The sequence below is a fragment of the Silurus aristotelis genome, assembly GCF_946808225.1.
Source record: "Silurus aristotelis genome assembly, chromosome: 15".
Taxonomy (NCBI): Eukaryota; Metazoa; Chordata; class Actinopteri; order Siluriformes; family Siluridae; genus Silurus; species Silurus aristotelis.
In genome coordinates this window covers 5,667,519-5,686,107 of record NC_139588.1, presented here as the reverse complement: position 1 = coordinate 5,686,107, position 18,589 = coordinate 5,667,519, and the positions used below count along the sequence as shown (strand labels likewise).

Genomic DNA, 18,589 nt, shown 5'->3' with positions numbered 1-18,589 from the left:
GGCAGTTTTCAGCAATGTGACAAGTGTTGCATCATCTTAGATTCAAAGTGGAGATGGGCAATACTATATATTGTGAAAAAAACCCACTGTGCATATGTTCAGTCTGACATTCAGTAAAAAAAAAACAAATATCCATAGCACATCTTTCTCCCTCTTTTAGAGAGCTTTCTGAGGTAATGACTATAATCCTATAAACTCACTACAGTACATTTTAACTTAGATAGCTTTCCTTCTTTACCAACTGGTTGAGGTAATAATAATAATAATCCCTATCCTTAACAACAGTACATTATAAATAGAAATCCACATCCAACCACTTAGAGTAGGGGAACATTTATGAGGTTTTGAGTTAAATTTGACTTGAGAAATAAAAACCGATCACACAAAATACAACTTTGACTCCCTTGTTCCTTTGTACTTTTTAAGTGATCAATTAGGCCCAGGCTGAATGGATTAGTATAAAATAGGCCACACAGAGTCATAAATGCAGAATGCAAGGTACTTTGACTAAGCAACAGATTATACAGCCTGGTCAAAATATGAGACAACTACATTCGTGTAAACCGAACACATGTAACAGAAACCGATAAATTAAGTATTAGTATTTGCATTAGTATGCATTAGTATTAAAATATCGTTCAGTACAGGCCTATGTGATGTACAATAGCCCTATGTGAAATAATTGCCACAGAATAAAGGTTCTTGAACAGTGATACAGAAACTATGTGAGCGAATGTAGAGTATGTGGACACATTGCCATTCTGTATGTGTTTATTGAACAAACCCATTCCAGATCCTGTTATTTTAATTTGGATGTGGAGGTGTATTTTATTCAAACATTGTATACAATTGTGAACAGTCTAGGATAGAACTCTCTCACTCTCTCTTTTTCTCTCTCTCTCTCTCTCTCTCTCTCTCTCTCTCTCTCTCTCTCTCTATATATATATATATATATATATATATATATATATATATATATATATATATATATATTTATATATATATATATATATATATATATATATATATATATATATAGAGAGAGAGAGAGAGAGAGAGAGAGAGAGAGAGAGAGAGAGAAAACGTTATTTAGATCCTATGATAACGATAGCGATATAACAAAATTGTTCAAATATTATACATTTCACACAACAGGCAGCAGCGTACGATGTACAATACGTTGTACGTGCAGCTGGGATAAGCGAATCTCTCGCCCTGTGAGATTCCCCACTATCGCTAGCGGTCAACGGAGTTTCAGTGTGTATTTTTTTTGTTTCAAACGGTTTTAAACAACAATTTTAATAATAAAAGCAGGTCTTCCAAGAGCCCAAGTATTTCTCCTGCTTGTAGTGAAAAAAGTCAAAAATATCTCAAAAATATCATAAGTGGAAGATGTCCATCTGTCTATATATATATATATATATATATATATATATATATATATATATATATATATATATATATATATATAGACTTACGAAGGGGGCTTCTTAACGTATCTCTATTGTAAGTATATATACATATCACTCTCAACCAAATAGCACCTTCTAATACTAAGGTCATAAAAAAACAGACATCACAATTGATAGATTATCACAAAGCACTGTTGTCCTATTGTGCATAACCTTCACACTATCACAAAAAAATCAAAAACCCTCAAAAGTGACGTTCACTGCTTTCTGCAGACCTCCAGAACTGTAAGTAACAGCCTGTATGTTAATTTTACTCTCATTCGCTCTTAATCCTTTCTTTTTGTAGCTGCCTTTTGATTCTCTGCCTCATTAGAGCGGCTGTCAACAAGCTTCCCAGCACCAGGAGGAGAAAAGACCTTGTGGCCAGCCAGATGCTCCACTCTCCTTGCATCTCCACTACCAAACTTCTCTGTAGCAAAAAGTCCTTTAAAACAGCTTCCATCTGGCACATTGTGCACATAACCAGGAAGATGTGAAAGATCTGGTGAGCATGACCTACAATATCACATTTTCCCGGAAAAAAACGCTCAGGCACCGGGGCAGGAGAAGAAGAAGGCAGCTATCAGCAGAAAGATCACTTGCAGGGCATGCAGCACCAGCACAGGCTCGTTCCAGGGTCTTGTGGCTAGCCGGAGTGCCACAGGGCTGATATACAACATGTATCCCAGACTGATGGGCACAACTTGGAAGAGTTTCCTGCTCACTGGGTAGGGACGGCGATAGTGCAATTTGGCAAAGCAGCAGCTGGCACACGACAACCAACCCAGTAGAGCTGCACCAGGAAGGTACAGTGCCCTCACCGAGCTCTGCCTCCATTCCTCCTCAGTGCAGTAGAAATAATGAGCCAATGCCGAGCCATACTGATACACAGCCACGCCAACATAATCCAGGAAAAACAGGGAGTAATGCAAGAGCTCTGAGTGAGACTGAAGCAAGTGGGCTACCATGCTACAAGCAAGATAGGTCAGACACGAAAGGGCATAGATGTAAAGGGGCAGTGATGAGGCGTCCAGAGTCAAGCTTTCTGTGGCGGCAAAGAACCAGAAACGCAAAAGCACGGCAGGTACAGCAAGAAGGTGTGACCAGATGTTCATCAACTCATTGTGGCTTTGAAAAAGGCTAAGAGCATAGCATTGCCATGGCTGGCCTACGGGACGATAGCCCAAATGAATGTAGGGTTCACGAAACAGGCTCGGCACGTTTGAGTCTTCCACGGTGGCCTGAGGGGACGGCAAAGAATGAAGGGAGGGGGAAAGACGCAGCAGGCCCACTAGCTGCCTAATGTTGACAGTCAGGGTACTCAGGCAGCCTAAAACTCCACCTGGCATAATGATAAGCTAGAAAGAGAAAATACAAGAAAGGTCAATTGTCTTGTCCTGAAGAGAGGCAATGCTAAGAAAAAGAAAGTATGAGGGTAGGTAATATTTAGAGGCAAAGCAAAATAACCTGCAGCTTGTGTCTACATCAAACATCAACTTCAAGTACACATTTAATCATTTGATTGTAGTTTGGCTTTGTGTTTTTTTTATTTATTTACATTTTTATTATCTACTCTTTGCTTTATTTAAATTTAGATTTACTAAAAAAAAAGTCTAATGCTTTAAACATATGACTTCTCAAATGACTGTGAGTTGTGGGGAAAACAAGACACGACTAAAAGGTGCGTACACACTCCCTTTGTCTTATCCATCATCCAGAATAAACACACAAAACCTCTCCATGCTTATGTTAGTAATTGGCATTACCAGGCTGCCCCACTTAGCTTGCACAATGGAACTGTCTTTGCATGATAAGAAAGATCTAGCCTTAAGTGCTAATTATACTCTTTCACCAAGTGACTACCTCTTATTAAATTACACTATATATATATATATATATATATATATATATATATATATATATATATATATATATATATATATATATATACATATGTCATATCTTACAACCAAAGTTCTTATTAAATAAAAAAAGTTAAATATATATAAAGTATAAATAAATAATGAAATGTTACAAATGTGTTTTAAACTAACACTTTACCTTCTAAGTATGAACCTTACCTGTGTTTGCTGATGCTGCAGGAGAATCACTGTTGTTCACTCTACAATTTTAAAAACCAACAAAGTGTCCTCCTTTCCAGGTTAGGTAGAGTAAGAATACATGCATTATACACAGGGATAGACGAACTCATCCTCAGACCAGTTCACAGCTGAACTGGTGAGGTGAGCTGCAAGCCGAGTAGTTTCAAGAGTGGGGAGGAGTAACAAGTCTCACCACCCATACAGTGTGTAGCAGCAAGTCTACATTAAAGCACAAAGCTGCACAAATGAAGGATCTCTTAGTCATATCTTATGAAACTATTTGGATTGATATAATCAAGGAATTTAATCAAGAACGGCTTGGAGTATTTTAAGCTGACACAAAACAAAACCGAAAAAAAATAAATAATAATAATTCTAGATACTAGAAATAAAGTAAAAGAATCTGAAAAAAAGTGTTTATATAGCAAATATAGCAATTCCTTTAACAATTGAATAAAATGGCCTTTTGAAAGCATTCAAGCAACAACAGACAGATTGATGTGGATGTGCTCCATTTTATTTTTTTTTACATTTATTTTCCAGAACAATTCTCATACTACGATTTTCTTAAACAAATGTATTCCATACGAATGTCCTGCTTCTCAGACTGCAAGTGTGTTATTTTATAGTATTTAACTTTAAAATATCTGCATATCCACAGGTATCAGACACACACTTATTTCTTCATGACTCTCTGCTCTCCCCTTAAGCCACTGCTCGCAACCTTGGGGTAACTATGGACAATCAACTGTCCTTCTCTTCACATGTTGCTAATGTGGTTTGTTCTTGTCGATTTCTTCTCTACAACATCCGAAGGATTCGACCATTTCTGTCCACACAGGCTGCCCAGGAGCTTGTTCAGTCTCTTGTCATTTATTTATCTATTTGTCCACTGCAAATGATCCAAAATGCCGCTGCATGACTTGTGTTCAATCTGCCCAAGTTCTCCCACACCACCCCACTGCTGCGCTCCCTTCACTGGCTTCTATTAGGTGCACGTATCAGATTCAAAACACTGATGCTTGCGTACAAGGCCAAGATGCTGGTCTACACCATCTTACCTAAGAGACCTTGTCACATCTCACACTGCACCACGCTGTCTGAGATCCTCCAGCACTGCTCGACTGGTACCACCTTCTCTCAGAATGAGAGGTAAGTATACTTCAAGGCTCTTCTCTGTTCTACCATCGAGGTGGTGGAATGAACTTCCCCTAGATGTCCATACAGCATAGTCCCTGGCTATCTTTAAGCGATGGTTGAAGACCTACCTCTTCCTGAAACACTTAAATTAGCACTTTCCAAGTTTGCTTTGTAAAAATCAAGAGTTGTAGCCTGATTTATATAAAGTTTTTAATCTAGCATACCAGTGTAGATTTATTCATTGCTAGAGACTCAAAGCACTTTCGTACGCTGACAAGGGCGCCTGCTAAATGCCGCAAATGTAAATATCAATGTACACACTGCTTACAAATGAGCACTTTTGTCAAAAACGGTCTGGTTTACTGCAAACTGTGTGTACAAATCCTTACAATTCACTGCTTTGCACACATAATGTGACAGCTACATTAAAAAGAGCTGAAATGATTGAGGCATAAAATTGTGTTCATGTGTGAGTCTGCATATTTGACATAAACATTTCTTACATTTTTTATCTCTGAAACAGCCACCGAGTGTTAGCCGATAGTGAACTGCGGTTAACTAAGTGTTGTAGTTATGATGTGAGAAAGACTGATGTTAGCGCAGCATGCAGCTATTTTATATGGTTAGAATTCACTGTAATTACAGTGTATTACAAAATTAGGGTCTTGGTTATTACAAGGCAATGTAGGCAGAATTACACAATATGGCTAAAAGTATGTGGACAAATTCTGTTTCTGAATCAAGAGTTGTAACACATTGCTGATCTTAAAATCGTTTTGGTAGTTTGTTTGTAGAGGTTTTGATAATTCAACACGTCAGATGAGGATTTCTGGGGCTCATTCAGTGTTGTAGTTCATCCTATAGGTGTTTAGTTTGGTTACGGAGGTTAGAGCTTTGTGCAGGACACTTGAGTTCCTCCATTTTATCACACACACAATAGCTTCATGGAGTTCAGCTTGTGTACATGATATTGTCATGCTGAAACAGGTTTGAGGCTCTTTAAGAGAAAGGAAATTGTAATGGCATACAAAGGCATTCTATACAATGGTGTGCTTCCAGGTTTGTGGTATCCATGTGAGGAACAACCACATATGGGTGTGATAGTAAGAGGCCCACATACAGTACCAGTCAACATTCTGAATGTATGCAGTAAAACAAATTGTGCTAAACAACCCAGAATATGTGTGTATTCATTTTAGATTGGCCAAAGTAGCTTCATTTGGCTTGATGACAGTTTGGCAAATAATTTTTTCATCATATTCATAAGGTCACCTGGAATGGTTTGCTATTCACATGTGTGCCTTGTCAAGGATTCATTTGTGGAAAATTGTCATTTGAGTCTACATTTGAGATTTTCTGTTCTAAATGCCATGTCTTTTTCAGAGGTATACAGAGGGTGAACAGATGATTACTGAATGTGTGGTTCACTGTGAAGCATGGAGGAGAAGGTGTGATGCTCTGGAGGTGCTTTGCTGGTGACACTGTAGGTGATTTGGTCAAAATTGAAGGCACAATTACCTACCATGGCAAGCACATCATTTTACCGTGACATACCATCCCATGTTTGCACTTAGTGAGATCATTATTTGTTTTCCAACAGGACAATGACCCCAAACACACCTGTTGCATATATAAGAGTTATTTGATGACATGAAACGACTTTAGATTACATGGTCTTCACCTGATCTAAACCCACTTGAGATGGTTTGGGATGAGTTGGACTTCAAAGTAGCAAACATTTTGCTACCAGCTTTGTACACTCTTGCCATTCTCTTATTTAGCCTCATGAGCTAGTAACCTGGAATGATTTTCCAACAATCTAAAGAAGTTCCCAGAAGTGTTAAGTGCCAGTTTGGTTGCTTTTCTTACACTCTCCAGTCCAACTTACCCCAAACCATCTCAAGTTTTTTTGCTTACTACATAACTCTAAGTGTGTTCTTTTATACATTGTATTTCTTCATTATCAATGTACAATGTTGAAAATAATATGAAGGGAAATTAATTAAGGTGAAGGCGTGCCCAAACTTTTGCCTGGTACTGTATATATTTTAAATCAGAAGAGTGAAAACATGACTAATGAGTGGTGTTTCTTGTCTTTTTTTTAATTAGTGGTTTACTCATAAACAGTTTCACAAAGTAAGGAGATGAAGAAGAAGATGAAGATCCTTTTTGTCGTTCAGCGCATGCGCGGATTTTTCGCGCGAACTCCTGAAAGGGGGCGGGGAGAGCTCGGCGGCGCGTGCTGTTTATGATTGGACGTCGGAGCCGGAATTCGGAATATTAAAATGAGCTGGCGGTGAGTTGACCAATCAGAGCGCAGAGCGGTGCAGCGTCAGAGGTCCGTGGCGCGAAAAAGCCACGCTTTACAGAGCAGAGGAGAACACGGGACATTTACTCACTCGGGACTGGGTTTTCTTTTTCTCTCTGTCGAAGGAGATTTTCAGACATATTTTATAAAATGGCTGCCGAAGTTGTGGACGATCATGAGATGAGGGAAGCTCAGAGAGATTACCTTGATTTTCTGGATGATGATGTAAGTCATTACTTTTTTTCTCCTCATTGTTCCTGCTCATGGGGAACAAAGTCGCCCCCATACAGCAAACGTTTATGACCCTGTTCTAACACGCTTTGGGGTTTTATCACATTTTTAACACAAAATACACGTAAAAGTGTGATTAGATGTGATATTTATAATATTAATGATTATTGCATCTCTGGGCCTCTCGCGCTACTTATTATCATGATCTTCTCCTTCCGGTCTTCCCTCGTGTATCCGAGCATAACATGTTATTTTTGTTGTGTGTTAAATGTCGTTCTGCAGCAGGATCAGGGGATCTATCAGAGTAAAGTGCGCGACATGATCAGCGAGAACAAGTTCCGACTCATCGTCAACATCAACGACCTGCGCCGCCGCAACGAAGCGCGCGCTGCTAAGTAGGTTCCCCTTCATCAATGCTTTTATTTTCTTCCTCATCATGCCCTTGTCCCTCCCCTCCCACCGACTCCAACTTATATTAACTTTCCTGAAATGCAAGAGAAAGTGTGTGAACTGTAGTTTTGGGAGAACTGTGTAGCGGAAACTCGCCGAATGACGTCATCGGGCGATTTCCATATATGGCGCTTGGTTGATATTTGATTGCTGATTAGTGTCTGGGAACATCTTGAACAATACTGATCTGCGATTGGTTCCTGTGAACAAAAGTGGGAACACCCCTGATTTGTGATTATTTGCTATGAACAATACTGATTGATCACCAGAAGCATCAGTGTTCAGTGATCAATAGTGTTCAGTGTTCAGCCTTGAACAATAGTGGGGACACGTTGCTGGAAAAAACATGGAACAATACTGTTTCCTGGTATGTTGCTACAAATGATACTGATTGGTCACTGGGAACAATGTTGATTGGTGATTAGTCAGTGGAAACAATACTGACCTGTTATTAGCTGCTTTGAGCAATAGTGGGAGCACTATTGGTGATCTGGTAATAGTTACTTGAACAATGGTGATTGGTCCCTGGGAACACCACTGATTGGTGATTAGTTGCTGGAAGCACCTGGAGCAATACTTATTGGTGATTAGTTGCTACGAGCGATATTGATTGGTCACTGCGAACATCATTGTTTTGTGATTTCTTTTTGGGAACAATAGGAACATACTACAAACAATAGTGATTGGTAACTGGTAACACTATTGATTAGTTTATGGGAACACTGGGAACGATACTGATCTGTGATTGGTTGCTGGGTTGAGTTGTTGCTGGGAAAACTAGGAATACTAGGACTAGGAAACTAGGAACACATATCTGTGTTTAGTTGCTATGAACAATAGTGGGAACACTTTTGATTGGTGATTAGTCTTTGGGAACACCAGGAACAATACTGAGTGGTGATTAGTCACTGGGAACACCAGGAACAATACTGAGTGGTGATTAGTCACTGGGAACACCAGGAACAATACTGAGTGGTGATTAGTCACTGGGAACACCAGGAACAATACTGAGTGGTGATTAGTCACTGGGAACACCAGGAACAATACTGAGTGGTGATTAGTCACTGGGAACACCAGGAACAATACTGAGTGGTGATTAGTCACTGGGAACACCAGGAACAATACTGAGTGGTGATTAGTCACTGGGAACACCAGGAACAATACTGAGTTGTGATTAGTCACTGGGAACACCAGGAACAATACTGAGTGGTGATTAGTCACCGGAAACACCAGGAACAATACTAAGTGGTGATTAGTCACTGGGAACACCAGGAACAATACTGAGTGGTGATTAGTCACTGGGAACACCGGGAACAATACTGAGTGGTGATATGAAGGATACTGATTGGTCACTGGGAAGACCAATGATTAGTCAGTGGACACAGCTGTGATCATTAAGTTGCTTGTAAAACACTAAGTATCAGTGATTAGTTGCTGATGGTGATTAGTAATTGGTTGTGTTGAGGATCTCTACAAAACACAAAATAAACACACTAATAAATAATGCTTTTAGAACACAGTATAAACCTTTATAATACAAAATATCAGTTTTATTCCTGGTCCATCCCCTGCAGCTGTGACAGTAGACACCTGCTACTACATAGTTATAAACTTAGTTGCATTGTCATTACTGCTGGTAAAGTTGATGTGGTTTATAGCGACTCTCTGTTTTACAGACTGCTGAACAATGCATTTGAGGAGCTTCTGGCTTTCCAGCGTGCTTTGAAGGATTTCGTGGCCTCGGTCGATGCCACGTACGCCAAGCAGTTCGAGGAGTTTTTCATCGGACTTGAGGGCAGTTTCGGGAGCAAACACGTCACGCCTCGTACCCTCACCTCCCGCCTGCTCAGCTCCATGGTGTGCGTGGAAGGCATCGTCACCAAGTGTACGTCAGTGCAATGCTAACTAACTGAAACCGGCGTCAGCAAATATCTCTAAAATAAGGTTAGAACACGTCATGTTCTTTGTATTCCAGGCTCTCTTGTGCGCCCCAAAGTGGTACGAAGCGTTCATTATTGCCCGGCCACCAAGAAGACTCTGGAGCGCAAATACACAGATATGACCTCGCTGGATGCCTTTCCTTCTAGTGCCATCTACCCGACTAAGGTATTCGTTATTCCGATACACTTCATACGTTATGGCTATTAAATTTAGTCCTCAATCAAATTTATTGCACCTAGGGATGGGTAGAGTTTACATTTTATCTGTAATCCATACCAGTTAATAAATTTCGTTACTCCTGAACTTAAGTACTGTAGTTTACAAAAGCAAACAGAAGAATAATGAAGAATTAAAATAAAAAAATGGCGCTTCAAAAAGTTCAGTATATCACAGCACAACATATTTGAATTAGAGTTTTACCCACAGCTCAGTTGGATCGTACTTGGTGATGATTGATTGATCGATTTTTAAAACGGATACTGGATAAATAAAAAAAACACTCCATGTAAAATAGTACAGAAGTTTTTTACAAAAATTAAAAAACAGCACTAATTTGTAAAAAAAATATGTGCTAAATGAAAAAAAAAGAATATATTCATTAATAAATAAAACTATATAATTAATAAATATAACACACTCTCCGTGCAAGTGGTCTGTCTCGCGTGTAAAAATAAACAGCACGCGGTGTCAGCGAATAACCTCTAGAGGGCGAATTTGCCGCTAAAACCGACTTATATGTAGATAAAACAACACAAGTAATCGATAGCAGTATCGTTTGTCCTGAAGCTTATCGTTAGTCTGGTATTGACTCGATTACGTACCGGTTCATAAATACCTGTTCTCGTTACCCATCCCTGATTGCACCTGCTTCACTTCATCTTTGCAGGATGAGGAGAACAACCCCCTGGAGACGGAGTTTGGGCTGTCCATCTATAAAGACCATCAGACCATTACAGTGCAGGAGATGCCTGAGAAGGCTCCGGCTGGTCAGCTGCCTCGCTCTGTGGACATTATCCTGGACAACGATTTGGTGGATGCTGCAAAGCCGGGGGACCGAGTGCAGATCGTCGGCACCTACCGCTGCCTGCCAGGCAAGAAAGGAGGCTTCACCTCTGGCACCTTCAGGTACAGCAGTATTTATCAGACGTACAGTTTGTTTATTGATACCTATACAGTACGGACGTTGTCCAGTGAGTAGTCCCTTAGTCTGTGAGCATGCTCAGCCCTCTCTCCCTTTTCATTCTCCTACATTTAGGACCATTATGATCGCTTGCCAAGTAAAGCAAATGAGCAAAGAGGTCACTCAGTACTTCTCCGCCGATGACGTGGTTAAGATCAAGAACTTCAGGAAGTCTCGCAAGGTGAGAACGAGGACGGTACATCTGTGTTTGTGGGTTGGAGATCATGTCCTGGTATATTTAATGTGTTTCGTATGCCACTAGGTGGCAGTGCTGTTATTTTAGCTTGGACTTCTTTTTGTGTTTAAATGTATGTAGGATAGTCTTTATTATATATATATATATATATATATATGTGTGTGTGTTATATTATATTTTGGTGATGTTTAATGCAGTTCTTTCAGTCGTTAAATTCGATGTAAAAACAACGAAGTGGCAGAACAAAGTTTCCGGTATGGATCGAGTAGCGACACGGTGTCTGAAATATTTGTTCTTCGATTGCTTCCTTCCTGGTGTTATGTTCAAATTTATATTCAGGGAACAGATACTTCAGATGCAACACATGAATGTCCTTTCAGTCCCAAATCAGAAACATTACACAGTCATCAAAAAAGCACAGGAGAAACGTACCACAGGTGTAGGAATACATACACTGTAATTGTGCTAATGAGCCTGTGACCTGATTTATGTTTTTCTCTCATGTTTTTTTCCACAGAATGTGTTCGGCCAGTTGGCCCGCTCTTTGGCTCCGAGTATCCACGGTCATGAGTACATCAAGAAAGCCATTCTGTGTATGCTCCTTGGTGGAGTAGAGAAGGTTCTAGAAAACGGGTCACGCCTCCGTGGAGACATCAACGTCCTCCTCATAGGTTTGTATTACTAACGGACTCGTACATTTCAAAGAAATGAGGTTCAGAACGACTGGAGATCAGTGTGATCAAAAGTAAACGCTCCCGCGTCTTCCTCTCTCAGGAGATCCCTCCGTAGCGAAGTCGCAGCTTCTGCGCTACGTGCTGCACACCGCCCCTCGCGCCATTCCAACCACTGGCCGTGGCTCGACGGGTGTTGGTCTCACTGCGGCGGTCACCACTGACCAGGAGACAGGTACTGCAGTGTGAAGAGTAACCGAGACTGTTCATCTGTATCGCCATGCTTTTTTGCTGATTAAATAATCACATAAATGTCCAGAAATCAGTGGATTCTGCAGACTCTTCATGGCCAAAAGTATGCGCACCTCTGACCATCACAGCTGTGCGTGTCGCACAATCTAGCGATTATATGTTTTATTTATATGCATGTTATAAATGGTTATTAGATGTGTTAAAGGGTTTAAAATAATGGGCGTGAACCTTATTTGTGTTCTTCACTTTGTCGAGTGATTAAAAACGAGTTTATTAGAGCAACTGTGGGACCATTTGGACAGGAAGGAGTTATATGTAGTGTGTTTTGGTGTGTAGGTGAGCGGCGGCTGGAGGCCGGTGCCATGGTGCTGGCCGATCGAGGCGTGGTCTGCATCGACGAATTTGACAAGATGTCCGACATGGACCGTACTGCTATCCACGAAGTCATGGAGCAGGGGCGCGTCACTATTGCGAAGGCAGGCATTCATGCTCGTCTGAATGCCCGCTGCAGCGTCCTGGCAGCAGCCAACCCTGTCTATGGTCGGGTGAGTGAGTCAGTTCAGTCATTGAGAGAGTTAGTTCAGTCATTGAGAGAGTCAGTTCAGTCATTGAGAGAGTCAGTTCAGTCATTGAGTGAGTCAGTTCAGTCATTGAGTGAGTCAGTCAGTTCAGTCATTGAGTGAGTCAGTCAGTTCAGTCATTGAGTGAGTCAGTCAGTTCAGTCATTGAGTGAGTCAGTCAGTTCAGTCATTGAGTGAGTCAGTCAGTTCAGTCATTGAGTGAGTCAGTCAGTTCAGTCATTGAGTGAGTCAGTCAGTTCAGTCATTGAGTGAGTCAGTCAGTTCAGTCATTGTGTGAGTCAGTTCAGTCAATCACTGAGTAAGTTCAGTGTGTCAGTGAGTGTCATTAAGTGTCATTGAGTGAGTGAGTCTTTACAGCACGTAAAATATAAGTGGATAAATGTACAGCAAATAAATACAAAGGCATAAGCTCGTATAGAAGCTGTGGAGGTTGTGGTACAGCTGCAATACTCCATTACAGCAGTTTTGTGCTTGCTCGTGCAACAGCAGTAAGTGTGAGCTGCTCTGTTTCTTTGCTTTTTCTCTGCAGTATGACCAGTACAAGACCCCCATGGAAAACATCGGGCTGCAGGACTCTCTGCTATCTCGTTTCGATTTGCTCTTCATCATGTTGGACCAGATGGATCCCGAGCATGATCGCGAGATCTCTGATCACGTTCTGCGCATGCACCGCTACCGTGACCCCCGCGAGCAAGAAGGAGCAGGTAATCGAATCAGACCAGATTGAGATCTGGGTTTAGCCAGTCGAACTATGTGACGTTCCCATCACACAGCAAGTCGTATAATTATATCGTCTCCCTGCTCTCCGTGTTCCAGCATTGGCTCTGGGTGGAACGGTGGATGCATTGGCCACCGAGGACCCCGATATAGTACAGGAAGAAAAGGAAGAGCTGCAGGTCTATGAGAAACACAACCATCTTCTCCATGGCAACCGGAAACAGAGGTAAACATGGTTAAAATGCGTTTTTGATTAAAGGTTCCCAGCATTGAGTTACTGATCACTGACTTGAGGAGTAATATTGTTTGTTTAGGGACAAGGTGTTGAGCAAAGAGTTCATGAGGAAGTACATTCACATTGCCAAGGTGCTTACACCCGTACTGAGCCAGGAAGCAGCCGATCACATCGCCGAGGAGTATACGCGACTGCGCAACCAGGAGCAGCTGGGCTCGGATGTCGCTCGGGTGAGTTTCCAAATTCATTGCCATTTATTATATAATAATACTAATTTGCCATCAGGGTTTCTAAATGATGATTTTTGGTTCCTCTGCCAGACCTCGCCAGTCACCGTCAGGACTCTGGAGACACTGATCCGCCTGGCGACGGCCCATGCCAAGGCTCGCATGAGCAAAACCGTGGAGCTCGAGGACACCGAGGTGGCCGTGGAGCTCGTACAGTTTGCTTACTTTAAAAAGGTTCGACTTGAACGCACACCTAATGTGATCTTGCTTTTAGATGCTCATACATATTATACACACTGTGTTTGTTTATAGATAATAAACGTTTCTTCTGATCTTCTAGGTTCTGGAGAAGGAAAAGAAGCGCTCCAGAAAGGCAGGGCATGATGAGACGTCTGAGGACGAGGAAGACGAGGAGGTAGAGGAAGAAGGCACCCCTAGACAACAAAGGAAAAGGTCTGAACAATCAAATGCACACTTAATTTGTTTAAAGGAAATAGCTTTATTTTAAAAATATTTATAAACAATATGTCCTCTAGGAGGCGACGATCGACTGAGCGCCGGCCGTCACAGAGCAGCGAGCCGTATGACCCGTATGACTTTACCACAGAGACGGACATACCTCAGAGTGAGCAGATTTACCCCCGTCTGATTATCATTGTTGCAATCGCAGAGGCCTAAATTTAGACGGAAAATGTTTTTATTGTTGTTTTTTGTTCACGTGTTTAGTTCAATCTCCAGCTTCCGCAAGGCCCACTGAGGAGCCCATGGAGACGCCTGAGCAAAACGGCCATGTGGAGATATCGGTGGACAGGTGAGTGCAAAGCACAAGAGTCATAGCAGATAATAAAACATAATAAATTAAAAATATACTGCAATACATAAATATATATTTTTATCTTCATGGTTTTATTTCGCTGTTTTATTTTATTTAAGAAACAAAAACTCCTCGAGTTACAATGGTTCAAAAATGAAAAAAAAAACATACCACCATAAAACATTATTCATTTATTTTCTGTTAGCCTTTTTTTATATACTTTATATAGCAAACAGATGCTACCTATAACTATAGTCTTATTCTATAGAATCTAACCCCCCCTTTTTTTTTTTTACAGGCTGAAAGAGTTCAAATCTGCCCTCCTGGAGGTCTTCCGTGCTGCACACGCTCAGTCGGTGGGAATGAACGCTCTGATGGGAGACATCAACAAGGAGCGCGCCACTCCGTTCGACCAGGCCGAGGTCCGAGCCGCTCTCACACGCATGCAGGACGACAACCAGGTCATGGTAGCCGATGACATCATCTTCCTCATCTGATGAGCTTGGGAGGGGGGCAGGTGGATGTAAGGAGGAGAAAAACAGAGAATGTGACCAACTTGAGTGTGGACTTGTGGTTAAAATATCTTTTATTTCTTTTAAAATGATTATTTGCAAGCTTGTTTTTACATTGTTTTAGCTGTTTGCTTCTTATTCATTTGTATTGTAAGGGGTGATGTTTAATGTGTGTGTGAATGTGTATATATATATTGTTTAATGTTTAAAAGAAGGATATGTCCTATGTTCAATGGAAAAGAAAAGGATAAAAATTCTCATCACCTGATTCTCAGATTGATTGACTACTTCTTTTATTTGCTTATTATGTAGGTATAAAATCATTTTTATTCACTTCACACTTCACAGAGTGCAATTCAATGACCCTGTTGTTTTTTTTTCCTTCAAAGCAACGTTTTTATTTTGGATTTACGCTTTTTCTCAAAATCTATACCAATACACATTCTTTACCTCTTCAAGGTCTTTTTTTTTTCCTTTCGGCTGCTCCCATTAGGGGTCGCACGCCGGATCATCCGTCTCCATCCCCCCTGTCCTCTACATCTGCCGCTTTCACACCAACTACCTGCATGTCTTCCCTCACCACATCCATAAACCTCCTCCTTGGTCTTCCTCTTTTCCTCCTTCCTGGTGGCTCCATCCTCCTACCCATGTACATCATGTTTTTCTCCATTTCACAACCCACTTGTGGAGCATAAACACTGATGACATTTACCATCAGCCCTTGAACTTTCAGCTTCACGGTCACGGTAAATTCACGAAAGCTGTTGATGCACAAGGGTCATGTATCTTCAATTACTGATGTCACCTTTTCTCCACTGGCTTCATACTGAAGCGGTAAGTAATGTGGGTAGAGTTGTTTGGTGTGTCATAGCGAGAGTGTAGCTGATGTGTATCAGTGGTGGGAACTCTGCTGTGCTGTCACTTATGCAGGGTTTCCCAAACACACACACATACACACCATTTTGCTTGTGCACCACTGCAGAATGTGTTCAGAAGTCTTGTAGAAACATCACGGTTACTTAAAGATATTGCATCAGAAACGCTCTTTTTTTTATTTTCATTATCAGATACAATAGATTTATAGAAGCCCCCTGAAAGCGTTCGCTGTTCAGTGATTTTTTTCTTTTTGCAGTACCGCAAATTTTTTTTTCTCCGAAATAAGATTTCTATACAATATTTAGCTAAACTCATGCTAGATTTATTTTGAAAAAAAAAGTTTGAGTTGTCTCGGTTGTGTCTTATTTAGAATGAGTATTCCGTTCTTCTTAGTATTCCGTTCTTCATTGGAAGTTCTGACAAACTCGGCCAAATGACATGAAGAATGTCGGTGAACAGTAATTTTCAGGTTTAGTCGCAAATATTTTTGAAGGATGTAAACCTGGTTTTGACTTAAAAAGCTAAAATCTTTTCTATAATGCACTTCATCACATTGTGCTGTAGGATCATTTACCCACCCTAAATGCAGAAGTTTGGCTGACTGGAACACGTTCTCCTCAACAGCTTGAAGTCGTCCTACTGTGTGATTTGTCCATTGTTAAAAGTACTAAAAAATAATCAAATATTTAATTGAATAACTGATGCTGCCATCACTGTATTTGATTAGACTGTAGGTATGGTGTAGGTATCTCAGTGTTAGGCTTTATTTATTTTATCTTGAAGTTTTACAGACAAATCATTGCTTTGATTGACTGATCTGATCCGCTGTTAAATATGTACGTTTTCGCAAATATTAGAGATATTAATTGTGTGAGTATAAAATTGAACACAGGTGCAGGCGTGTTAATCTGGAGAATTAAATAGAATATCCTGGTTTCCATTGTTAAATATCTCATTATTAAAGGCTTGAATTCTATACTATACTATACTATACTATACTATACTATACTATACTATACTATACCATTTTGTAATATACTTATATACTATACAGTGGCTGATAAAAGTGTGGAAACACCTGGTCTCATAGTTTTGAGAGACACGTGCATGTTTCTTTTGTTTCTATGCAACTGTAATAAAGATTTACTTTGACAAAAGAAACAAACAAATGTACAGTCATGAAATAAAAAACGATTACACACTTTTGGCATCCCGATAGTTTGTTTTTCCAAACCTTCAGCTGAAATACCTCTTTTTATAATACTTTTTTTGGAGAATCTGACATGAGAACCAAGAGGGGTTACACAGGCAATTACATGACAGATGACACTCCAGTCTAAATGGAATTGCATGGGCTTGGAGTTATGGAATGGGAGCCATTTTGGTTCAGCTTTCCTTTCACCTAGAATAAGTCTCCTATATAACCCATGTTGTTTGACTGTGGGTGTGAGGCAGTCTGTTAACATCTCTCCTGTTCTCTGTCTTAAGTTCTTCTGTTAGAACCAAAAATGTCAAATATTTACTCATGTGTGCACAGAACTTTTTTCCAGACATTCAAATTCTTGGGTGTTTCTGCCTTTTACAGAGTTTGATGCATAGAAAATAAAATAACATGCATTCATTTTATTTAGTCTATCAGACAAAAGAAACCTTTTCCTGGTTTCTAAAGTCCCTTTTTCTGAGTCTTTAATGCTAATTCTATGATTTCACGCCAATAAACCCTGATTGATGGAATATTTGTTACAGTGGTTGTACTCCAATCTTGAAGCTGCTCACCTCCTTCACCAAAACCCTTCTTGCCCAATTATTGAATTTGACCAGATTTCCAGTTCCACCAGTTCCTGGTGGTTCTAATTCACAGCTATAGGAATTAATGCTTATGCTCTTGGGAACATTGAAAGCTCATAAATAGGTTTATACACAATTTCATAATAAGAGCTTTTTGTAGGAATGTCCAAAAATGTGTTTGCTTATATACAAGGATATTAACTATTCATTAAAAATGTATTTGACCTAAATGCAAATAAAGTGATGGTTCACGTAATATTGAAAAATTAGGTTGGGTTACTATTTACTGACCCTCATACTGATAATGCCACTTAATTCCTGAAAACCCAATAAGAAGGTAGTTTGAATTCACCGCGGTTTCAGATTTTTTTTTTTGTCATCACCTTGAAAGGAAGTTATTATGCTCAGGGCAATTTATAACTATGTCAATTTAATACATCACATGGATAAACCTTTGCTGCATTAAAAGCAATCAAAACAACTTTGGTTCATGATTGTACACGAAGTGTAACTCTGAACTCCTCTGCTGACGTGTCTCATGAAACTCTCATGAGAGCTTATATTCATTATACTTATACTATTAAGCAGCATGAAGATGAATGTTGCAGGAGGTTTGCAGCACTAAATAATAAACGTGAATATTTCACGTTAATTAGTGTTGAAAGAAAATAACATGACTGAAAATCCAACTTAGATCCAACTGTGGTGGCAGGGATTCAGGTCACTACTATGGTCTACTATGGCCACCGCAGCCTCATTTGGATTTTCAGTCATGTATACTGTATATATGTATGTATATATAACGGTAGAGGTTATTCTGATAGACAGTGAATGCAGAAGTAGATATTTAATAAGATATACCTTATTAGAGACTTTGTAAAATGTTTGGAGCATTCATGAGAGTTCAAATCCCAGCA

General features: G+C 40.1%; 2 protein-coding genes across 2 annotated transcripts; one reads left to right on the top strand and one right to left on the bottom strand.

Moving 5' to 3' along the window:
• Positions 1-1,529: 1,529 nt before the first annotated feature.
• paqr8 (progestin and adipoQ receptor family member VIII) lies at positions 1,530-3,733 on the bottom strand. The gene is given in 3 exon segments (XM_083563405.1): positions 1,530-2,010; positions 2,012-2,809; positions 3,533-3,733. Coding segments are annotated over 2 exon segments (1,071 nt in total). The 5' UTR covers positions 2,801-2,809; positions 3,533-3,733; the 3' UTR covers positions 1,530-1,728.
• Positions 3,734-7,009: 3,276 nt separating this feature from the next.
• On the top strand, positions 7,010-15,282 carry mcm3 (minichromosome maintenance complex component 3). Its single transcript, XM_083562834.1, has 17 exons — positions 7,010-7,226; positions 7,515-7,627; positions 9,359-9,567; positions 9,658-9,788; positions 10,510-10,748; positions 10,879-10,984; positions 11,517-11,670; positions 11,774-11,905; positions 12,259-12,467; positions 13,033-13,207; positions 13,320-13,446; positions 13,535-13,685; positions 13,776-13,916; positions 14,023-14,135; positions 14,219-14,307; positions 14,409-14,493; positions 14,795-15,282. Exons 1-17 carry the CDS (start codon positions 7,152-7,154, stop codon positions 14,991-14,993), a joined length of 2,448 nt encoding a protein of 815 aa, XP_083418960.1. The 5' UTR covers positions 7,010-7,151; the 3' UTR covers positions 14,994-15,282.
• Positions 15,283-18,589: the final 3,307 nt, after the last annotated feature.

What these genes read in the sequence shown, in the direction of transcription:
- mcm3 (XM_083562834.1), top strand. Translation starts at nt 7,152, where the DNA reads ATGGCTGCCGAAGTTGTGGACGATCATGAGATGAGGGAAGCTCAGAGA. An exon ending in AACGAAGCGCGCGCTGCTAA is followed by an intron (nt 7,628 to 9,358) that starts GTAGGTTCCCCT and finishes TCTGTTTTACAG; the next exon opens with ACTGCTGAACAATGCATTTG. An exon ending in CCGCGAGCAAGAAGGAGCAG is followed by an intron (nt 13,208 to 13,319) that starts GTAATCGAATCA and finishes TCCGTGTTCCAG; the next exon opens with CATTGGCTCTGGGTGGAACG.